This window comes from Rhinolophus sinicus, linkage group LG06 (assembly GCF_036562045.2).
Source record: "Rhinolophus sinicus isolate RSC01 linkage group LG06, ASM3656204v1, whole genome shotgun sequence".
NCBI classification, from domain to species: Eukaryota; Metazoa; Chordata; class Mammalia; order Chiroptera; family Rhinolophidae; genus Rhinolophus; species Rhinolophus sinicus.
This window is the reverse complement of record NC_133756.1, coordinates 160,175,277-160,198,267: the sequence shown is the minus strand read 5'-3', so window position 1 is coordinate 160,198,267 and position 22,991 is coordinate 160,175,277. Positions and strand designations below refer to the sequence as shown.

The 22,991-nt window shown below is 43.2% G+C and overlaps 1 protein-coding gene and 1 long non-coding RNA gene across 15 annotated transcripts in view; one reads left to right on the top strand and one right to left on the bottom strand.

The window, feature by feature from the left end:
- LOC141572287 (uncharacterized) overlaps positions 1-12,216 on the top strand; it is an 18,200-nt gene extending 5,984 nt beyond the window's left edge. Inside the window, exons 2-3 of the long non-coding RNA XR_012497632.1 lie at positions 3,975-4,248; positions 11,636-12,216. This is a non-coding gene — a long non-coding RNA (uncharacterized LOC141572287). The remainder of the gene's footprint in view (positions 1-3,974; positions 4,249-11,635) is intronic.
- On the bottom strand, positions 834-22,991 carry SPDYC (speedy/RINGO cell cycle regulator family member C). 14 transcript variants are annotated; one of them, XM_074336657.1, is made up of 12 exons: positions 22,649-22,991; positions 18,468-18,668; positions 15,813-18,019; positions 15,573-15,680; positions 14,430-14,617; positions 6,328-6,450; positions 2,642-2,822; positions 2,310-2,368; positions 1,965-2,050; positions 1,685-1,856; positions 1,260-1,602; positions 834-1,070 (listed from the first exon to the last, which is right to left on the bottom strand). In XM_074336657.1, exons 6-12 carry the CDS (start codon positions 6,361-6,363, stop codon positions 1,042-1,044), a joined length of 906 nt encoding a protein of 301 aa, XP_074192758.1. In that variant the 5' UTR covers positions 6,364-6,450; positions 14,430-14,617; positions 15,573-15,680; positions 15,813-18,019; positions 18,468-18,668; positions 22,649-22,991; the 3' UTR covers positions 834-1,041. The 14 variants fall into 14 exon arrangements, with proteins under 14 accessions (XP_074192758.1, XP_074192762.1, XP_074192757.1 ...); XM_074336661.1 differs by having other exon boundaries at positions 16,007-18,019; XM_074336656.1 differs by having other exon boundaries at positions 15,573-18,081.

The following is a 22,991-nucleotide window of genomic DNA, read 5'->3' as shown; positions in this document are numbered from 1 at the left end:
TTCTCCACCTTCGTTTCCAGCCCCAAACACTGCCTCCCCTCTGACCTTTCTGTAGGCAGCAGTTTCTTTACTAGTAACACACATGTGAGCTCCATTCTTGAGACACAGTTCTAAGACCTCCTAGGATTAACATTCAACACCCATTTTAGTATAATACCCATTTTACAGATGAGGCAATAGAGATTAAAATCACATGCCAAGGTCACACAGGAACCTGGAATTTGAACTTCAGCTGTCTGGCAACAGAGACCAAGACTTAAGCACTACTCTAGGCTGTCTTTCCAAGAATACCCTTCCTCACAGATCCTGCCCCTCAATCCTCATGGGCATACTTGACATTTTCAATGCCCACTTCAAATGCCACCTCCTCTGGAAAGCCTTCCCTGCTCTCTCATTAACAAATATACTGTGTTGTTGTTGTTGTTTTGGGGGGTGTTCTATTATAATAATTACATTATATTTGATGGCAGCCTAGGGCAAGAATCAAATCTTATTCCTAAACAGACCTAGCCCTGCAGGCATTTCTAAATTGAGTATAGAGCTGTTTTCCATTTGAGCTTTTTTTGTCTAATAGTCTCCTAACTCTCTTCTAAAGGCTGCATTTACCTAATCTCATTCAGTCCCATTTACACTGTGTAGATCTCATCATCCATAGATGATGTTATAGAGAGGAAACTGAGGCTTGGGATGACTGGCCACCAACAGAAAGGGAAAGAGCTACTATAGCATGTGTGCTCATGGGTCTCAACCACTGATACCTAAACTTGGCAGAACCCCTCCCCTCCAACTTCTTCCCTACCCCCCTCCTTAGGTCAAGGAGCCAGGCCAGGGCCTAAGCATAGTTGGTGTCCTGTGGACACGAGTTTATTAGAGGGGCCAAAGTCAGAGTAGGCACAAGTTTCAGGTTGAGAGGAAGGGGCAGGGGTCTTGGGCAGCTCTGCCAGCCTGAAGCCAAGACAGGAGGCTGGGGGGCCACAGCCAGTAGAGTGTCGGTTCAGCAGGCAAGCAGGCAAGATGCTCTTCACCCTGAGAAGTCAATGCCTAGGGCACTGGCGGAGGCTTTGGGAGGACTGGTGGAAAGAAAGACAGAGAGACGCTCAGTGAGATAATTTGCGAAGCTCATACAGCGAGGAGGTGGCAGAGCCGGGACATGTGCCCAGGCCTGCTGGTGCCAGGCTCCTCTTCCTCCCATTCTCTCAGAACCCACACCTGCCTCCCAGGCTCCCAAGCACACCCTTCAGCTCCTGTCCCCAACTCACTGTGGAAGGTGTAGGTGCCTGGCTCCAGATGCAGCTGGGGTGGCAGGACCATGAGGAAGCCCCCACCCCAGGGGTCTTTAGCCACTGAGAGACAAGTATGGGAAGGAGGGTGGTACCACTCAGGGTTTGAGGAAGAACACTTGGGTAAGACAGCCAAGGGCCGGGGTTGGTGGCAGCAGTGGCTACAGAGAGGGAGCAAGCTACAGAGGGAACAGTGGGGTGGCGAGAGGCCAGGGCCCCGGGGGAGGGGGACCTGGGCCTTTGGGCCGCTCCTCTGAGCCCCACCATGGTGGGGGCGCCTCTCCCGAGTCCAGGCCCAGTGGGATGGCTCCTTGGCCATGACCTGGCATGAATAAAGTGAATGGTAAATGGGGGTGAGAGGTCCAGCCTCTTTCCCCAACCCCAAGATGCCAGCGGGGCTTCACCTCCTCACAGCATTGGCGGCTCACGACGGCCCGGAAGCCCATCCGTGCCCACAGCTTGTCCCTCTGATGCAGGAAGTCTGCCACCTGATGATGCCAATCTTTGCCCAGGGCCCAGGGAAAAATCACACATTTGGCTTCCTCCAGGTCCTCCTCCATGTCGTTTGCAAGGTACCTGGCCACAGAAGTGGTGATGGCGGAGGGGAGCAGAGGCTATAAGTATCTGCCCTGCCCCATCCTACAACTTGGAGCAAGTGTCTCCACCACCAGGCCAGACACTCACAGTGCTAAGAATAGGTTGCTGCGGGTGTACTCGCTGAGCTTCAGGTTGGCGCGTCGGAAGTAGACCAGCGCTATGGCCAGGAGATACTGCAGACACAGAAAGGAGGAGAGGTTAGAGTCAGGCACTGGGAGAGGGGACTGTGCCAGGCCCATTTGCACCCAAGGACGTTCTGGTGGGGGTTAGAAAACCTGGGATAAAATGGTGGGGAGAGGCCTGCAGAGACAAGGATTGAACAGAAAGGTGCCCCCTCCCCCAGACAGGGACCCAGTGAATTAGCAGCATACAAACCCCACTAATTCAACCTTCCCTGTGACCCCAACGTCTACCCACACTGTGTCCCCATACTTTATCTGAAATCTGGAAACAGGGATCTCTGGAGAGGAATTCCTGAAGGAAACTGTGCTCTGGAGTAGAGAAGAGAAATGGTAGACTAGGGTTACCACCTGCCTCTCACAAGACAAGAGTGACATCAGATGCTCCAAAGCCCAAGCCAATACCAAATCCACTTTCTGACATGAACCCCCACTCCCCCACACACCTGCCAAGCCAGAGTCACCTGAGAAGGGAAGAGACAGGGACTTCAGACCCTTGCATGGGCAGGCTGAGATCCCACCTCTCAGGTCTGTTTCAGACTTGGTCCTTACAGCCCCTCCCTGCCAACCCCCAAGTAGACTCACCCAGAAGGCCAAGGAAGGCTTGGAGCTCCTGGTGCTGGCGGGAACGGAGAGACCCACTGCTCCCATCTTCATGACTCCAGCCCCACAGCTTCACTTGGGTGACAACAACTTGGGCAGGGTCTTGGGCTTCACTCATCTCATGGGGGGTGGGGGCAGGTGGGGTGGGGTGGGGGCAGGTGACCTGTAGAGAAGGCAGCCCCAGGACTTAGTATCTTCCCCCTCACCCCCCACAAGTCAAGAGGGTTGATGAGGCTGGTCTGACAGAGGCTGTCCATAAGGTGGACGGATGGGTATAGAGACTCAGGGGTCTCTGAACAGAAGGAAACTGGGAGGCCTGTGGGGTGGGGAGGCCAGAAACGCTGCGAGATCCTGAGACTGCAGCTCGTCGCACCCCCCACCTTCTGACACTCCAGGCCAGGCCAGAGAGTAAGCACAGCAGCAACAGGCCCCACTGAGGACATCCTAAGTGCCTGGAGCTGTGCTAAATGCTTTCAGGGCATCACCTTATTTCATCCTGGTGGCTAAGTAAAACCAAAAAACCATTTGCAAATACGAAAACAAGCGCGAAAGACTCACAGTCACCTAAAAGTGGAGTCTGTCTGAACTCCAAAGCCAAAAGAGTTCATTGCTCCTCTTGCTCCCCAACTCATAACTACCCACTCCCCACGCCGCAAAGTGGCAGACTCGACAGGACCACCAACCTCTTACTTCACAGAGGGAAACAGACCAGAGAGAGGAATGTTATCATACAAATACCTGTGTTTAGAGCAAGCTGAGGTGGGACCACCTCAAACATTTCAAGCTACAGAGAGAGACTCCACCTAAGAGCCTCAGGAGAAGGTGCCATATGTCCCGTGGTCAACCTGGGGGCCTCCATCTAGGATCCCACAAGCAGCCCAGCCTCCTTCTAAAGCCTTACCTGAGCTCAGGGATGACCTACAGCATAACGCTCCGCTGCCAGCTGGTGCATTTATATAACCCCAGAGCTGCCCCGCCCCCGTGGCCCTCCACCAATCAGGCCCCTTCCTGGGGAGCAGGGTGGGGCTTTAGGCCTCTACCAGCAGTAAAGCGGGTCTCCACCTCTTGCCTCTCCAGCTGCCCAGGGTAGATTCTTCAATGCTTCATCACCTACAAAGAGGGGTGAAGGCAGGACAGCTGGACCCCAGGGCCTGGAAGGCGGCAGGGCCCCCTCCCCACCTCTTTACAAAAGTAGAGCCAAGGTGTGGCGTGGAAATGAGGCCTAGGCAGCTGCTAGTGACTGATGGGTAAATGATAAGTCACTGATTGTGTCTTGCTGGGAGAGGGTCGCTGGGTGTGTCTGTGTTTTTTTCAGATCCAGAAATCCCAAAACCTGGGAGCCAGAGGAAATTGTCCTGGCATGAGAATTGCCAGAGGCCACATCCCCTTCCCAAGATCCTTTGGAGATGGGAGAGGCTGGCCAGTGGCTCCAGGTTGGGAGAGGAGGCCTTTGCTAAGGCTGCCAAGCTACCCCTGCCCCCGCCCACCAACAGCGTTAAGCCTTTTGGTTTTCAAGTCGCCACTGGCTCTTTCATTGTCTACAGTCCTATGTGACAGTCAGCACCAGCATTGCTTTCCATATTTGACAGGTGAGTTTTCCCCCCAATTTTTATTATGTTTTTATGTGTGGTAAAATACGCAAAACATAAAATCTACTGCCTTAGCCATTTTTAAATTTAGTGGTTTTAAGTACATTCGAATTGTTGTGAAACCATCACCACCATTCATCTCCAGAACTCATCTTGCAGAACTGAATCTCTATATCCATGAAATACTAAACTCTCCATTTCCCCTCCCCCAGGCTCTGGCAACCACCCCTCTACTTTCTGTCTCTGTTAATTCAATTACTGAAGGTACTTAATATAAGTGGAATCATACAGAATTTTCTTTTTATGACTGCCTTATTTCACTTAGCATAATATTAGTCCTCAAGTTTCATTCATGCTGTAGCATATGTCAGGATTTCCTTCCTTTTTAAGGCTGAATAATATTGATTCTATGTATATACCACATTTTGCTTATCCATTCAGCCATCAATGACAAACAAGCAAACTTAGGTTGTTTCCATATCTTGGCTATTATGAATAAAGCCGCTATGAATATGGGTGTACAAGTATCTCGAGCCAGTTCTCTGAGTTGTATACCCAGAAGTGGAATTGCTGGATCATTTGGTAATTCTATTTTCAATTTTTTGAGGAAATATAAAATTGTTTTCCACAGTGGTTGCACCATTTTACATTCCCACAAATAGTACACAAGTGTTCTCATTCCTCCACATTCTTACCAACATTTGTTATTTTATGTGTTTTTTTATAGTAGCCATCCTAACGAGTGTGAGGTGGTGACACGTGACTTTTAAAATATGTATTTAATAGAAGCGGAAGCCAAGAAATAATTTAATAATTTGTGCTCAAAGTCTTGCCACTGCTGTCAACAGAATGGGCTCAAATCAATGTGTGTTTGGCCCTGTGAAGTAGGTTTTATGGTTCTCATTGCAATTTTCAGATGGAAAACCGAGTTTCAGGGGCCCAACCTCCTAACGTTTGAATGAAAGATGAAGGAAATGTGGGCTGGGTCAGGTGGGTAGTGAGCACAGGGCCAGGTGTGCGCTGGACCCCAGATACAGGCTCCTTCCTGTGACACGACGGCTCTTCCCTGATTGAACGTCCAGGCATCCATCTTTGCTTCGCTCCTGGCCTCGGGCTTTGACCCTGGCTGCCAGTGTGGATTTTCACTCCTAGGGGTTGCCCCTCCTTTTTTCTGTCTCTCTGTGTCCCTCGGTCTTTCAGTCTCTTAGTCTCTTGATCTCTCTGGGTCTCTCTGAACTCTCAGCCTCTATGAGTCTCTGAGTATCTGTGGGTCTCTTGGTCTCTCTGTGTCTCAAAGTCTCTTGGTGTCCCTGCGTCTCTCAGTATCTTGGAGTCTCTCTGGATCTCTTCGGGTCTCTAGGTCTCTGGATCTCTTCAAGTCTCTGGTATCTCTGAATCTTTTGGCTTCTCTGGATCTCTAGGTTTTTTTGGCTCTCTCTGGCTCTCCTAGTCTCTCTGGATCTCAGTCTCTGAATCTCTTGGTCACCCTCAGTTTCTGGAGCTCTTAATTTCTCTGGGTCTCTTGATCTCTGTGTTTCTGGGTCTCTGGACTACTTGGTTTCCCTGGTGTCTGGCTCTCTCTAGGTCTCTGGATCTCTCTCAGTTTCTGGGTATCTTGGAATCTCTGGGTTTCTGAGTCTCTGTGGGTGTCTCTAAATCTCTCGGTCTCTCAGTCTCTCTGGTCTGTCTTTCCTTTCCTTGTGTCTTATGTCTCTGTGTCTCTAGTCTCTCTGGGTTTAATGGTGTCCCTGTGGCCACCAGGGTGGCCACCCATGTTCCGTAAGGCCGGTGAGGCCTTCCCTGCGCATCTGGTCTCCATGAGGCCACCCTGTGTTGTGTTTGTGAGGGTGATTCTCATGTGTTTGTTGTCAGCCTCTCCCAGAAAGGAAGGGGCAACGCTAGTGGCCTCCAGAGCAAGAACCATAAACATGTTACTAAAGAAGCTATAATTGAATCAGCGCACATGTTCCTCACAACCTCTTCATGAAGTAGTTATTATTAATAGTCTCATTTTACAAAGGAAAACAACAGCAACTAAAACACAGAGTTGGGTTGTTTCCGAGAGGTTAAGTAACTTACTGCCAGCCGCACAGCTAGTGAGTTGGAGAGCCACATTTCAGCCTGGCTGCCTGGCCCAGGCCCCACGTTGAAGCGTAAGCCAGGGCCCTGGTTGTCTGGTCCAGCGCTGTTTCTGGACCAAGCCTGATACGAAGAAGGTGTTCAGTAAAACTGAATGAACCCCAGACCAGTTGTGTTTTCCACCTCTCTTCCTCCCCTCCATACATAAGGCTAGAGACAGTAAGTGTCTGTGAGTGGGCTAATCGCCTTAACTCTGGGTGGGCTTTAGGCCCACGCCCCGCAGTGCCAGCCTTGGGCATCTGACACTCCACATTGCAGAGAATTTTTCTTTTTTTAACTTTTTACTTTGAAAGAATTTAGACTCACACAGATGTCGATAAAAAAAATAAAAAGTATGGAAAGTTTTCATGTCCCCTTTACCCAATGGTAACATCTTGCATAACCAAAATACAGTTAGAACCAGGAAACTGACATTGGTGTACAACAAAACTACAGAACTTTTTCAGATTTCATCAGTTTTTACACTCACTTTTTCAATTTTTTGGTGTCTATTTCTATCATTTTATCACATGCATAGATTAGGGCAACCACCGCCTTGAGCAGGATACAGAACAGATCCATCATCCCAAAGGAACTCCCTGATGTTGTCCCCTTCAGTCACACCCTCCCCCGCACTCTGCCCCTGGCAACCATTAATCTGTCCTTCATCTCTATAATTTTGTCACGTTAAGAAATTATATAAATGGGATCACACAGCATGTGACCTTTTGAGGCCCTTGTGATTAAATTGGACCCACCTGAATAATCCAGAATATTCTCCCCATCTCAAGGTCCTTAACTTAATCACATCTGCAAAGTCCTTTTTGCCATGTGAGATAATATGTTCACAGCTTCCAGGAATTGGGATTTAGACATCTTTGGGAGGGCATTATTCTGCCTACCACAGTTATCACAGCATAGTTTATACTGAAGTAACTAATACACTTTTTAAAAAAAAATTTATTGGGGAATATTGGAGAACAGTGTGTTTTCCAGGACCCATCAGTCGTTGTCCTTCAATCAAGTTGTGGAGGGCGCAGCTCAGCTCAAAGTCTAGTTGCTGTTTTCAATCTTAGTTGCAGGGGGTGCAGCCCACCATCCCATGTGGGAATTGAACCAGCAACCTTGTTGTTAAGAGCTCGCCCTCTAACCAACTGAGCCATCTGGCTGCCCCTAACTAGTATACTGTTTATAAAATTCTATTGTAGCATTACATGTTATTTATAAAAGATACACAAAAGGATAAAAAAGTAAAACAAAAGGATATAAAAAGTTTAGATGTACAAGAATAGAAAAAATATCATGAAAATACTAAAAGAAAGCTGGAATTGCTATATTCATATCAGAAAAAAATAATTTCAGGTTAAACGTATTACTGGAGAAAAAGAGGGTGCTTACATAGTGATTTAAAAATATACAGCAATTTTAATTTTATTTACTCTTTTTTTTAAAATTATTTTTCAATTATAATTGTAATTACATTAATTTACTCTTAAAAATGAAATCAATAAGCAATAAAGATTTGTACAGATTTATATGGATGTATAAATGAATAGAACCACAAGGAAAAACAGACAAATCACAATCATATTTGTAGATTTGATGGCACACGCAGACAAAAAAATTAGCAAGGATAAAAAAGATACGAAGAATAAGGCTGGCAAATTTGACCTAGTGGACAAATAGGGAGGACTGTGCCCAACAAATACAGAAAATCATATGCAGAATATTTTCCAATAAATTGATCGAATTCTAGACCATAAGACAACTCGACTAATTTCAAAAAGTTAAAATCATTCAGTCTGTGTTTTCTGACCATAAGGCAATGAAGTTAAACATTACCAACAAACAGATAAAGGGGGTGGGGATAATCTTATGTATTTTGAAATTAAACATTTTATGAAATTTCTGGGTCATGGTAAAACACCACAATGAAAATTAGAAAATAGATTAGATAATAGATTTGTGGTGTTTAAGATTGCAATCATGATGAAAATATTGCATGTCAAAGTTGGGGGACACAGCTAACAATTCTTAAAGAGGAGTTTATAGCCTCAAATGCATATATTAGAAAATAAGAAATTGTGCAAGCTAATGAGCTAAGCTCTGCCTTAAAAAGTCACGAAAGGAGCAGGAGACTTCCAAGTAGATGAGGGCCATACGGTTGCCTAGGTCCCCATCTCCCAGTGTTTCCTCCCAAAACAAATCAGAACAAAAATGGGAAATAGAACTCTGCAGAAACCACAGCCTCAGCATAGTATCTTGAAAGCAAGACTATCTAAACTTCAGAATCACCATAATTAAAAAGAAACTCACCGAATCCCAGCACGGACCTCTCATTACCTCACCGGGACTTATCACAAAATATTGTGCCAAGAAAACCAGAAGAGGAAAGTTGGCAGTTTGGCCCAAGGATGATCTAAAACCTTCATCAGAAAGACAAGGTCCTTCTGCCGTCTTAAAATATTAGGAAAATGTCCTGGGAGATCAGAATTTAGATTACAGGAAGGGACTCAAACACATGTGAGATTTAAAGGATTAGTCTTTAAAATGCATAGGTTTGGGGAGAGGAGAAAAAAGGCCAAAATGACAGAGAAGTTTCCTTAGGTAATTGAATGATAAAGGAAGATAAAAAGCAAAAGGGAAAAATTTAGGGTCTTGCAAGACAAAAGAGAAACAAAATAATCAAAAGACACAAACCACTCCCCTCACCAAACAAACAAAAATCCACTAAAATATCTGGACTTTGCCATATTGACATAAGAGTGTGCTATTGAACTGGGAATCTTGTGAAACACCCCAACACCACACAAATGAGCAAAAAAGAAGATTAATAGATCAATGGGAGCTATGATTAAAAACCACCACCAACAACAAAAACAATCAGAAAATAAAATCCAACACACATCAACTGAAGAAAATTCCCACTGGGAAAAACAACCATGAACTCAAAGAACCAAAAATTCACAAAAAATTGATACATACGTATTAGGTCACACAGAAATCATCAGTAAGTTCAATAAAGTAGAAATATAAACAATATCTTCTGAGCACAATGTAATAATATGAGAAATTATTAATAAAGACAAAAACAAAATTAGGTGAAAACAAACTTGAATCCAAAATTTCTTAAAAAATAACAATAATGGGGCCGGCCAGGTGGCTCAGGTGGTTGGAGCGCAATGCTCCTAACGCTGAAGTTGCCAGCCAGTTTGATTCCCACATGGGCCAGTGAGCTGCGCCCTCTACAGCTCAGATTGTGAACAGCTCTCCCTGGAGCTGAGCTGCCGGGAGGAGCCGGAGGTCTGCGTGAGCTGCTGTGTGCTGCTGCAGACTACCGTGCGCTGCCAAGTGGCCAGGGGGCCAGCGTGAGTGGCCATCAGCGAGCAAGAGCTGCAGTGAGCTGCTGTGAGTGGCCGACCAGCTACAGACCGCCTCAGCCGGGGGGCTCATAATACCAGCATGGGCCAGGGAGCTGTGTCCTACACAACTAGACTGAGAAACAACGGCTTGAACCAGAGTGGGGGGGGGGGAGGGTGGAAGAAGTGGGGGAAAAATAACAATAATGAAAATACTGCATATCAAACTCTATGAGATACATTTAAAGCAATGATCTGAGGAGAATTCATAGTACTAAACACTTTTATCATTGAAAATAAAAGAATGAAATGAATTAAACTTCCAGCTCAAAGAAAACTAGAAAAAGAACAATGAAGTAAGCCAAAAGAAAGCACAAAGAAGGAAAAAATAAAGATATAAGCAGAGATTAATAAAGCAGAGAACAGAAATTAGACCTGGAGTTTTGGGAAAAGTAGAGAAACTGCTAGCTAACTTGTTCAGGGTAGGGGAAGGGGTGTAGGAAGAAGCACATACAAATAAGAAATGACAAGAGGAAAATAACCATTGGAACAAGACATTTTAAGGACTCTTAAGATCGATTTCCAGAATGGCAGAGTGAGAAGTGCAGTAGACTTTCTCCCTAATAAAACAACCATTTAACTGGAAAAAGTTATTATTATTTAAAAATTATTTTAATGAGGAATGTTGGGGAACAGTGTGTTTCTCCAGGGCCCATCAGCTCCAAGTCGTTGTCCTTCAATCTACTTGTGAAGGGCGCAGCTCAGCTCCAAGTCTAGTCGCTGTTTTCAATCTTTAGTTGCTGGGGGTGCAGCCCACCATCCCATGTGGGAATCGAACCAGCAACCCTGTTGTTCAGAGCTCACGCTCTAACCAACTGAGCCATCCGGCAGCCTCGAAAAAATTATTTTAAAAAACCCAATTATTTAAAGTCTGGAAATTATTCTGAAGGCATCTCCAGCAAATGCAGAGGCATTCATTGAAGGGACTCTTATTGTGAACGTGAGAGTCAGTGGCATTTAAGCCTCAACCCACTTTTTTCCCCTCCCTCCTCCTCCCACTACCTCTACTGACTGTCTCATGGAAGCTCCACTCCAAGCACTCTATTCCAGGCTGTTGGCCAAGAAAACAGGGGCCTCCCTTTCCACTCCAATTCCCATTTCCCAGTGTGGAGCTACAGTTTCACCTCAGGAAGGGCAAGCCATCAATGTTTGTCATCCCCTTGACATGAAGCTCTATTTCAGGCAGATGCAGCAAAAGAGGACTGGTCATCGTTTCCCCCATGCATGACAGACATGACAGGCCTGAAATACGGGATTCACATGGTTCAAGCTCCAGGTCTCTCCTAGGACAGGGATTCCGTGCCAGGAGGGAAAAGTCAGGAAGGTCTTACTCCGTAAAGATGGAGAATTGAAGGTTTCTTACAAGACTAAATATACTTTACCACACAATCCAGCAATCACACACCTTGGTATTTACCAAAGCACTTAACAATTTACGTCCACACAAAAACCTGCACAAAAATGTTTATATTAGCTTTATTCATAAATACCCAAAACAGAAAGCAACCAGATGTCCTTCAATAGATTAATGGATAAAACTGTGATCTATTCATAAAATAGAATATTATTCAGTGATAAAAAGAAATGAGCTTTTGTGATGGTTAATTTTATGTCAGCTTGCCTGGACCATGGTGACTGGACATGTGGTCAAACATTATTCTGGATATTTCTGTGAGGGTGGTTTTGGATGAGATTAACATTGAATGGACTTTGAGTAAAGCAAACTGCTCTCTATAATGCAGGTGGGCCTTGTCCAATCAGTTGAAAGTCTGCATAGAACAAAAGACTGACCTCCCCCAAGCAAGAGGGAATTCTCTCTCTCACTCTATTTTTTTCTTTTTCAATTACAGTTGACAAGAGGGAATTCTGCTGGCCTGGAGATTGAACTGCAGCATCGGCTCTTCTCTGCTCTCCAGTCTGCTGGCTTTGGACTTGCTAGCTTCAATAAACACAAGAGCCACTTTTTAAAAATATCTCTTTCTACCTATATACACATGTTTTTGGTTCTGTTTCACTGGACAACCCTGACTAAGACAGCTATCAAGCCATGAAAAGACATGGATTAATTTTAAATGCATATTGCTAAGTAAGAAAAGCTGATCTGAAAAGCCTACATACTGTATGATGCCAACTAGACGACATTTTGGAAAAGGCAAAACTATAGAGAGAGTAAAAAGATCAGTGGTCCTAGGGGAGGCACAGGGGACTTTTAGGGTGGTGAAACTATTCTAAAACTGTACTGGTGAATACATAACATCATGCCTGTTCAAAACCAAGAGAGCTGCCCAACACCTTTGTTGAAGGTGATGGCACCTTTGTGTGACCTTAATACAAATTATGGGCTATAGTTAATAATAAGGCATCACTATTGGTTCATTCAATAAATGTACCACACTAATACAAGATGTTAATAGTAGAAGAATCTGTGAGTAGGGGGTGTAGGTATGGGGTAGGTATATGGAACTCTCTATTATCTACACAATTATTCTGTAAATTAAAATTGTACCCAAAAAGTCTATTAATTGTTAAAAAAAAATAAAACCCACAAAGAAAAGCCCAGGTCGCTATGTGTCACTGATGAATGCTACCAAACAGTTAAAAAATAATTAATACCAAACCTTAAAAAACTTTTCTAAAAATAAAGAAGAGGGAACACTTCCCAGCTCATTCTATGAGGCCAGTATTATCCTGATATGAACAGGGAAGAAAAAAAAACCCTCAACAAAATACAAACTGAATTTGGCAAGGTGTAAAAAGCATTATACAAGAGAGGTTTATCCTAGGAATACAAGGTTAGTTTAACATTAAAAACCAATCAGTTTAATACAGTATATTAATAAAAACAAAGAAAAAAGTACATGTTCCTATCAATAGACACAGAAAAAGCAGTTGACAAAATTCAACATCCTTATGATAAAACACCCAACAAACTAGGAATAAATGGGAACTTTCTCAACTAGATAAAGGACATTTATGAAAAACCCACAGCTAACATCATACTTAATAGTAAAATTGGAATGCTTTCCCCTAAGATCAAGAACAAAACAAAGATGTCTGTTCTTAACCACTTTTATTCAACATTGTATTAGGGGTTCTACCAGAGCAATTAGGCAAGAAAAATAAATCAAAGACATCCAAACTGAAAAGATGCAAGTAAAACTTTCTTTTTGCAGATGACATGACCTTGTATATAGACAATCTGAAGGAATTCACTAAAAGCAAAAACAATAAAAAACAAATGAGTTCTGGGGCAGCCAGATGGCTCAGTTGGTTAGAGTGCAAGCTCTGAACAACAGGTTGCTGGTTTGATTCCCACATGGGCCTGTGAGCTGCACTCTCCACAACTAGACTGAAAACAATGAGCTGCTGCTGAGCTACTGGAGGGGTGGCCGGATGGCTCACGTTGGTTTGAGCGTGAGCTCTCAACAACAAGGTGCTGGTTCAATTCCCGCATGGGATGGTGGGCTGCACCCCCTGAAACTAAAGATTGAAAATGGCAACTGGACTCGGAGCTGAGCTGCGCCCTCCATAACTAGATTGAAGGACAACAACTTGACTTGGAGCTGATGGGCCCTGGAAAAACAAAATCACACTGTTCCCCAATATTCCCCAATTAAAAAACAAAACAAAACAAAAAAACAAATGAGTTCTTTCCTCATCGGCAGTATATAAGAGCAATATTTAAAAATAATTGTATTTCTATACACTAGTAGTGGACAAAGCAAAAATGAAATTAAGAAAATTCCATTTATAATAACATCAAAAACTAAAAGATTTAGAAATAAATTTAACAAAAGAAATGCAAAATGTGTTGTATGTGGAAAAACTAGAAAGCAATGTTGAAGAAATCAAAGATCTAAATAAACGGAAAGACATCCCATGTTTATGGATTAGAAAACTTAAATTATTAAATGGAAATAATCTCCAAATTAATTTTCAGATTTAACAAAATCCCTATCAAAATCTCAACTGCCTTTATTTAAGAAGTTGATACAGTGATCCTCAAATTAATGTGGAAGTGCAAGAGACTCAAAATAGTCAAAACAATCTTGGAAAAAAAATAGAGAACAAAGTTGGACAACTCACACTTCTCAATTACAAAACGTACTACAAAGCTACAATAATCAAGAGTACTAGCATTAGGATAAGACAAATAGATCAATAGACTGGAATAGAAACGAGAATCCAGAAATAAACCCATACATTTACGGTCAATTGATTTTCTCTAATGGTGCCAAAACACTGCAACAGGAAAAGAATAGTCTTTTCAACAAATAGTGCCAGGACAAATTGAATCAGTACACAAAATCTTACCATAAAGAAAACTCCAGGCCTATATGGCTCCACCAGTCAGATTAACCAAGCACTCAAAGACCCAGTAATGCTACCCTGTACAAATCCTTCCACCTCCCCCTACACATGTCATAAAGGTAGCAGGCTTGACACCAAAAACAAATACTGCAGGCTCATAAACGTGGATGTAAAAATCCTAGGTAAATTATTAGTAAACTGAATCTAGTAATGTATAGAAAAGATAAACACACTGTGCCCAAGGTGGATGAATTCTAAAAATGCAAAATTAGAGATGACAAATTTGATTAATACAATGTCCTCCTTTAACAGATTAGAGAAGAAAAATTGCACCTTCTCAGTGAATTCGGAGAGTACACGTTGCTATGCCCAGTGAAACAGACTCCACAGGGCAGTCACACCAGTTGGGGACATGTGGCCGAGAGCAACAGGAGAGGCAGTGGCTGGGCAGACGTCTGAGCCAACGTTTGAGATGGGATCTAGATATTGGCAGCTTTCTCTGGGATGCAGTCAGTTTTGCACTGAAAAAGCAAATCCTTTCAATTCGTCACTGGAACATTTTGTCAGCATATTTATAATACAATAACCACGTGGGTTTATGAGAAAAATAAAAGTAATGAGTTTAAAAATAATAAAATTGGGGGTGTGGCATCTTGGGGTGGGAGAGGAGGAGATGGGGTGGGGGAGGAGGAAACAGGGAAACCAATGGTGTTGCTAATGTTGTTTCTCAAGTTGGGGGTTTATTTTATTCTTTTACTCCATTGTTTATGTATAGTAGACATCAGTTATTTTGTGCCTATCACATGTTTCATAATTTTCAAAAGTGAACTCAACATGCTGCCCCTAAATGTGCTGTTTCTGGGATTACCCATTTTACAGACTAATTCTACCTTCCACCCAGGAGCCTGGGGTCACTTAGCTTCTCCCTGTTCCTCTCCCCCTCACGTAATCAAATCCTGCATTCTGGCCCTCCACACCTTCACCACCTCGGGGCACCCTGCCCAACCCAGAACAGTCTGTTTGTCCCTCCGTCAAGTCAGCGGCCATATCAGCTCCCTGACCAGTCTTCCTGCGGCAGCTGGCGCTCCTCTCCCTCCTCCAGGCCCCACTCGACTGCGGCCAGGATGACATTTCCAGGGCAGATCTGCTCCACCATCTCCTTAATCCCTGCAGTATCTTTCCACTGACCCTAGTACAAACCCCGAAGTCAATAAGAGGCTGTTTCGAAGGCGGGGTGATCTGGCTCCGCCCTCCCCTTCAGACTCATTTTCTGCCATTCTCAGCCTCACTCCCGAAGCTCCAGTCACCCTGGGATTCTCTTTGTTTCCTAAACTGCACCCAGACTTTCAGGCCAGAGGTCCTCCCGCACCCTGATCCTTATTCCTTTCTCCCTTCCACCTACCCTACCCTCTAATCATCTTATGTTTTCATCTAAAATGTCACTTTCTTATCCCATTTTTCATTACTTGTTATTACCTATTATCAGGCATGGCCTTGGACAACTTCCTTCTCTTCCGATCTGCTTCGCTTTCCGTATCCCTGACTTCCAGCCAAACGCAGAGCTCCACTGAACTCCAAGGGCCCCTAGGGGGTGACAGAGCCACAAGATAGTGGGAGCCTGGGTTCTCTAATAGCCAAGAGGAAGTCTGCCCTTCAATTGCTCCTCTTTCTATCAAAGACACCAGGTGTGTTAGTTATCTATTGTATAAAACTTACCCCAGAGCTTTGTGGTTTAAACAAAAGAACAGTTTATTATCTCATTGTGCTGTGGATCAGGAATTCAGGAGCAACTTAGCTGGGAGAGATTCACAGTCTCTCATGAGCTTTGCAGTCAAGATGTTGGCCAGGGCTGCAGTCACCTGAAGGCTTGGCTGGGGCTGGAGGATCCCCTTCCCAGGGGGCTCACTCACACGGCTGTTGGCTGCGTGGCCTCAGTTCCTCACCACGTAGACCTGTCCATAGGGTGGCTTGAGCGTCTTTATGCCATGGCAACTGGCTTCCCTCCAAGCAAGCAATCCAGGACAGATAACAAGCAGAAAGTCAAAGAACCTTTTGTGACCAGGTCTCCAAAGTCTTACCATCACTTTCATTTTATTCTACTCATTAGAAGTGCATCAATGAGTCCGGCTTACACTCAAGGAGAGGGGAATTAGGGTTCACCACTTGTCCATACATTCTGTATGAACATATCCTAAAACTACCACATCTGGGAGACTCCAACCTGGGCTGAATCCACCCATCCACCCAGTTGGTACTTGCACCAGAGGGGAAAGCAAATTAGATAACCAGAGGGTTGTTTCCCTTTGAACTCAGGGCCACAGGACTCCTCGGGCACTCACGCTTCCTGGCAGTACTTCTGCACTTCTCTAGTAAGTTCCCAACCCTCTTTCTGAAATAACTAATCACAACTTCTCACTCCTCTAACCTCCAACACTCTTTCCCTTTTCCTGCTCCTGTATCTACTTGAATTCACATCTGTATACACCTCCTGCTAGGATAGGAGAACTGTCTCTCTTCCTTTCAAACACTCTGGGTCCTCTTCATCTGCTCCACCTCCCTTTGATTTTCCAAAGTCATCACTTCTCTAAGTGTTTCCTTATTTATTTGTTGTCTTTTATGACTAAGTTCCATGAGGGCAGGGATTTTTATCCAATTTGTTCACTAACACATTCTCTACTTAGAACAAGGCCTGGCTTATATGGTGGGCATTCAGTAAATACTTGTTGGATGAATAAATGACTGAATCAATGGGAGGAGGGAGACTCCAACCATTCTAAAGGGAAGGAGGGAGGAACAAGTGTGAGAGGGAGGAGGAAAGTGTGGGCCCCCAATTTCTTGCTCTGGGCAAAAGGCTCATGAGGGTGGAAAGTGTCTTTTTCCTCACCACTGAGTTCCCACCACCCATCCCCATGCCCGGCACATAACAGGTCCCATAAAAGTGTGTTGATTGGCCAGATGCCCCAATTGCCCAAGCCCACACCTTATTGCCTCCAACACCTTTCTTTGTCTGTTCTAGACTTAGGCGATAGGTCCTGTTCCTGGACCCCTGTAGTCTATGTCCCTTTCACAGATGCCCACCCTGGCCTGAATTAAGAGTCCTGACACAGCTTCACACATGGCTGCCTGCCCTCTGTAGCAGCAGGCAGAGATTTGGGTTTCCTGTCCCTGCACTGCCCTCCAAGGACACCCACATTGTCTACCCTAATGGTGGTTGTTCTCTGGCTTTGCCCAGAGGCTGTTGGGAAGGACAGCCCCCAGACACTGCTTAGGTTGGCAGTGGAACTCACCACAGACACTGGGGAATTGGATTCTAACTGTGGGGTCTGACAGCTCATGAGCAGCGTTGTGAAATGTCAAGGAACCAGACAGTCCTGGCTGAGCCAACTCTCCAGCAGGGTGACTCGGGCTAAATTCCTTAGCCTCTTTGAGCCTCTGCTTTCTCATCAATGAAATGGCAAGTTGTCACAAGGATTGACAAAATAGGCATGTTGCAAAGTGCAGAGGGTGAGAGTAGGGCTGTGAGGTCATACTTCCTGGTTTAAATCCTTTGTCTTTCCCTATTAGCTGTGCAAACTTTGAGCACGTTACTTAATCTGTGCCTCAGTATCTTCACCTATAAAACAGGCATGATAATAGTACTTGGCTCATAGGATTGTTTTGAGGATTAAAACCATGTCTGACAGTCAGAGCTCAATACATAAGGTCTGTATGATTATCATTACAATTTACATCATATTCAAAGAAGTTATTTTTAATCCTAAAAATAAGTTATTTTTAATCCCAGACACAGGAGCAATTACAACATACGGTCAAATGAGGCTGTGTTCACATTGGGTCAATGCCATGGGCACCAAGAGGAGGGGGAGACTCACTCAGGTTCATGGCTGATGCTAGACATTGTCTGGTTGTGTGCTAAGGATTTCCTAGGCAAACAGGAGAGGGAAGGCATCTTACACAAAGGAGGAGCAAAACAGAAGAAAGCTGGCTGAAGAGACAAGCAGATTTTGGGGAATGGGAACATGTTAAGTTCAGCCACAACACAAAGTGCATGATGGGGAATGGGGGAGGCAGGCTGGAAGCGGATCATGCAAGAATCCAAATGCCCAGTTAGGAAGGCCTTATGTCAGAGCAGTGAGGCCCAAGACCATTCACTTATCCAACCATCCATCCTTCCATCCATCCATCCATCCATTTGTTTATTCACTCCTTCAATACTCATTGAGTTCTACTTTTGTACCAGGCCCTGGACCTGGGTCTGGGAACAGGGACACACACCAGATACGGTGCCTACTGTTTGGGTTATCTATTGCTGTGAAACAAACCACCCTAAAACTTAGAGGTTGTAACAATAACAATCATTCATTGCCTTACCATTTTGCAATTTGGGCAAGGCCTTGAGCGGACAGCTCTTCTCCATGTGGTATCATCTGGAGTAGTTTGGGACCGGAGGGTCCGCTTCCAAGATGGCTCACTATTTGGCTGGCAAGTTGGTGCTGGTTGTTGGCTGGGGCCTGGATTCTCCTCTACACGGGCCTCCCACAGGACTGCTGGGGCTTCCTCACAGCATGGTGGCTGGGTTCCAAGGGAGGGAAATAGAAGCTGACAGTTCTTTTAAAGGATAAGCTTAAAGATGGCATGGCATCATTGCCACTGTATTCTATTGGTTCAAAGCAAGTCACAGGCCAAGGCTAGAATCAAGGGGGTGGAGAATAAATCCCACCTCTCTGTGGGGGAAGTGATTAAAAACTTATGACTATCTAAACCTACAAACCTATCAAGGAGTGCAAATCTTTTGCTGCTTAGATTACATTAAACACTGAAGTTGATCAGCTGACTGATTGGTTGGGTAATTGATTGTTTTGATTGATAGAACATAAAGATTACTGTAGCAAGTGATATTATACTATGTATTCTTCTGCAACTTATTTTCATTAACTCTGTGTTTGAGAGATTTCTGCTTGTTGAATCTCTTTGTTCATTTTCACCATACTGTACAGTATTCCATTGCATGATTAAATCACAACTTAGTTATACATTTTCTTCTAAGGATGCACAGTTAGGTGTTTATAATTTTCCTCTACATATGAACAGTGCAGCAATGAATATCCTCTGTGTATGTTCCTTCTGTACATGTGGGAGTGAAGTTGCTGGGATAAAGGGTAGGCACATGTTTAAATTTACTAGATAGCGCCAAATCACTCTTCTTTATCCTGCCTCTGTAGAGTTATTTTGCTTCACATTCTTGACACGTGGGGATGTTAACACTTTTTACTTTTTGCCAACACTATGAATGAAAAATTATATCTTATTCTTGTTTAAATATTCATTTACCCAATCATCAGTGAGGTTGAGCATCTTTTCACATTTTTTGGTGATAAAAGTTCCTGTTTACCTGTGTATAACATTTGATCATTTTTCTTTTGGGTTACTTGTCTTTTCTTATCGATTTGGAGTTCTTTTCATATTCTGGGTACTCCTCCTTAGCCTTCACCCGTCTGTCAGTCGCTTTGCTTTGTTCATGGAATCTTTTGATGATTTTTAAAAATAGATAACTTTATTGAAGCATATTTTACATATATAATTTGCCCATTTCAAGTGTACAATTCAATGAATTTTTAGGAAATTTACCAAGTTGTGCAACTATAACCATAAATCAGTTTTAGAACATTTCCATCACCGTAACGTGTTCCCTCGTGTCCATTAGTTGTTAATCCTGTTTATGGGATCTTTTCTATTTTGTGTTGGGCCAGTTTTAACACATCTTTTATTTTCTAGGGAATTGTTCACTTCACCTAAGTTTTCAAACTTGTTTCCATAAAAATGCACCTACTAGATCCTTACTATTTTAAAATCTCTGCTGTGTCTGTGGTTACATTTTTTTCTTTTTCCTTCATTATATTGTTTATTTGTAACTTTAACTTAATTTTCTTGATCAGTCTTGCCAGAGGTTTGTCTATTTTAAAAGCTTATTCAAAGAACCTCTTTGAACTTTATTAATCTTCTCTATTTTAGCTTTATCTATTTTATTAATTTCCATTTTATCTTTGTCATTTCCTTGCCTTTTATTGATATAATTCATACTCTATAATATTCACAATTTTAAAGTGTACAATTCAGTGGTTTTATGTATATTTAGAAAGCTGTGAAACTGTCACCACTATATATTACAGAACATTTTTATCAGGCCACCCCGCCCCCCAAAAAAACCATATCCATTAGTAGTCACTTCCCATTCCCCACTCCACCAACCCCTAGCAACCATATAGACAACCATTACTTTGTCTATATGAATTTGATTATTCTGGACATTTTACATAAATGGAATGATGTAATACATGGCCTTTTATGTCTGGCTTCTTTCACTTAGCAGAATGTTTTCAAGGTGTGTCAGTGGTGTAGCCGGTATCAGTACTTCATTACTGTCTATAGTTGAATACTTCTCCATTGTATAGATATATTATGTTTTGTTTATCCACGCATGGCCATTTGGGTTGTTTCCACTTCTTGGCTATTATGAATAGTGCTGCTATGAACATTTGTGTACAAGTGTTTGTGTGAATAGTTGTTTTAAATTCTCCTGGGTATACACCTAGGAGTGGAATTTCTAGGTCATGTGGTAATTCTACATTTAACTTATCGAGGAATTGCCAAACTCTTTTCCAAAGCATCTGTCCAATTTTACCAGAAATGCATGAGGGTAACAATGTCTCTACATCCTTCCTAACACATTATAGTTGGTCTTTTTAATTATAACATCCTAATGGGTGTGAAGTGGATCTCATTGTGGTTTTGATTTGCACATTCATGATGTGACTAGTGGCCATTTTTATATCTTCTTTGAATAAATTTCTATTTAAATCCTTTGCCCATAAAATTGGGTTACTTGTCTTTTTATTAGAGTTGTAAGAGTTCTTTATATAGTCTAGATACAAGTCCCTTATAGAATATATGATTTGCAAATATTTTATCCCGTTCTGTGGGTTGTCTTTTCATTTTCTTGATGGTGCCCTTTGAAACACATTTTAAAATTTTGATGAAATCCAATTTATATAGTTTTTCTTTTGTTACTGTGCGTTTGGTGTCATATCCAAGAAACCATTATCTAACCCACGGTCATGAAGAAGTATGCCTAAGTTTTCTTCTAAGACTTTTATAACTTTAAGTCTTACATTTAGGTCTTTGATCCATTTTGAGCTAATTTTTGTGTATGCACCATTTATTAACAAAACTATTCTTTCCCTCATTGCATCATCTTGGCACCCTTGTTCATAATCAGTTGTTCATAAATGAATGGGTTTACTTCTGGACTCTTAATTCTATTCTATTGATTTATTTGTCTGTCTTGATCATTGTGGCTTCATAGTAAGTTTTTAAATCAGGAAGTATGAGTACTCCAACTTCATTCTTCCTTTTTTCTCTTTATTTACTTCTTCCTTTTCAGAACTGTTTTCTCTAGTCTGTGTCTCATGCATTTCAACATAAATTTTAAGATCACCTTGTCAATTTTTGCAGTAAAGGCAGCTGGCATATTGATAAGGACTGTAGAATTTTTAGATCAATTTTGGGGAGTATTGCCATTTAATAATATTAAGTCTTGGAATCTGTACCTTCGAAGTATCTTTCCATTTGTTTAGACATTTAATTTTGTTTCAGTGATGTTTTGTTAATATTCACTGAACCAATCTTATGCTTCTTTTGCTAAATTTATTCATAAGCATTTTTTGTGTGCATTGTAAATCGAATTGTTTTCTTGATTTCATTTTTGGGATGTTCATTGCTGGTGTATAAAATTGTAATTGATTTTTGCATATTAGTAACCTATCCTGCAACCTTGTTGAACTCATTTATTAATTCTAATGTCACTAGAAAGGTACAGGTGGCTTTATGGGGCGCCAACTCAGTGACAGGTTACAAGCTAAAGTTATCAGGCAAATCGAAGTCAGCAGGTGGTGGTGACGGTGGCTGAGGCCAACAGTACAGAAATTTAGAGTCAGCCAGACTCAGTGCCAATCCCAGAATAGGTCTTGTTAAATCTCTGAACCTCAATTGTCCCACATATAAAATTAGGATAGCACCACCTAGCTCATAAACTTTAACGACTGATAATTAAATGAAACGACGGAAACAAGGCGCAAAGTGGGTGCACTAGCTCCAAACTGTCAATGAGCGGTCTGGGTTGGCAGTGACGGAGTCACAAACTGAAATAAATACAATGCAGCTCAAGACGAGGGGGAGCTGTGCCTAAGGCCCAGAACTGAACAATAAAGCACAGCAAAGCAGCAGGCACCGGGAGCATTGCGGGCATGCAGCGCTGAACTCAATCCCTTTGCACAGAACATTACTGTGCTAAGATAAGCTGGCATTAAAGGTCGGCCTTCTACTCACTCCGAGGCACACCTAGCTGCCCCGCCCCTTCCTGGCGCAGCAAATGTCCCCCCAAGGCAGACACTGTTCACCCACCCGCCCACCGACTGCGCCTTCCCCACTCTCCGCCCCGTGGGGTTGGACCTAGTCCTAGGCAACGCTGCCTTCCGCCCCTAGCAACCTCTCACCTGCTTTTCTCTTCCTATAGGCCAGCAAATTTCCTTTCTTTTTCTTATTGGTCCGCGTAACTCTATGTTGACCAATCAGTAGCAGCCACGGGGACCCAACTCACTCCCACACAATTTGGGGGTGATCGTGGAGGAAGCAAATTTTTATTTTCTGAATCCAGTTTTCCAAGAAAGCATCTTATTTGCCAATCTGTTGTGCATCCCCCTGGAATGAGTCTCTAAAACATTTTTTCTTAAGCATGTAATGTCCATCCTTCGCCTACTCCCTCCTCCAAGTGGTACGACCCACACAAGGCTCCTTCTTTTCCAGCCACTTTCAGAGTCTGAGTTCCCCACTGGATAG

Bases quoted from the DNA above. Each gene is read 5' to 3' on its own strand.
- SPDYC (XM_074336654.1), bottom strand. From the start codon at position 7,151: ATGGGGAGAATATTCTGGATTATTCAG. The intron at 2,369-2,641 runs GTGAGTCTACTT...TCTCTACTCCAG, and splicing joins AGCCTTCCTTGGCCTTCTGG to AGCACAGTTTCCTTCAGGAA. The intron at 1,071-1,259 runs GTGAGTTGGGGA...TCTTTCCACCAG, and splicing joins AGGCACCTACACCTTCCACA to TCCTCCCAAAGCCTCCGCCA.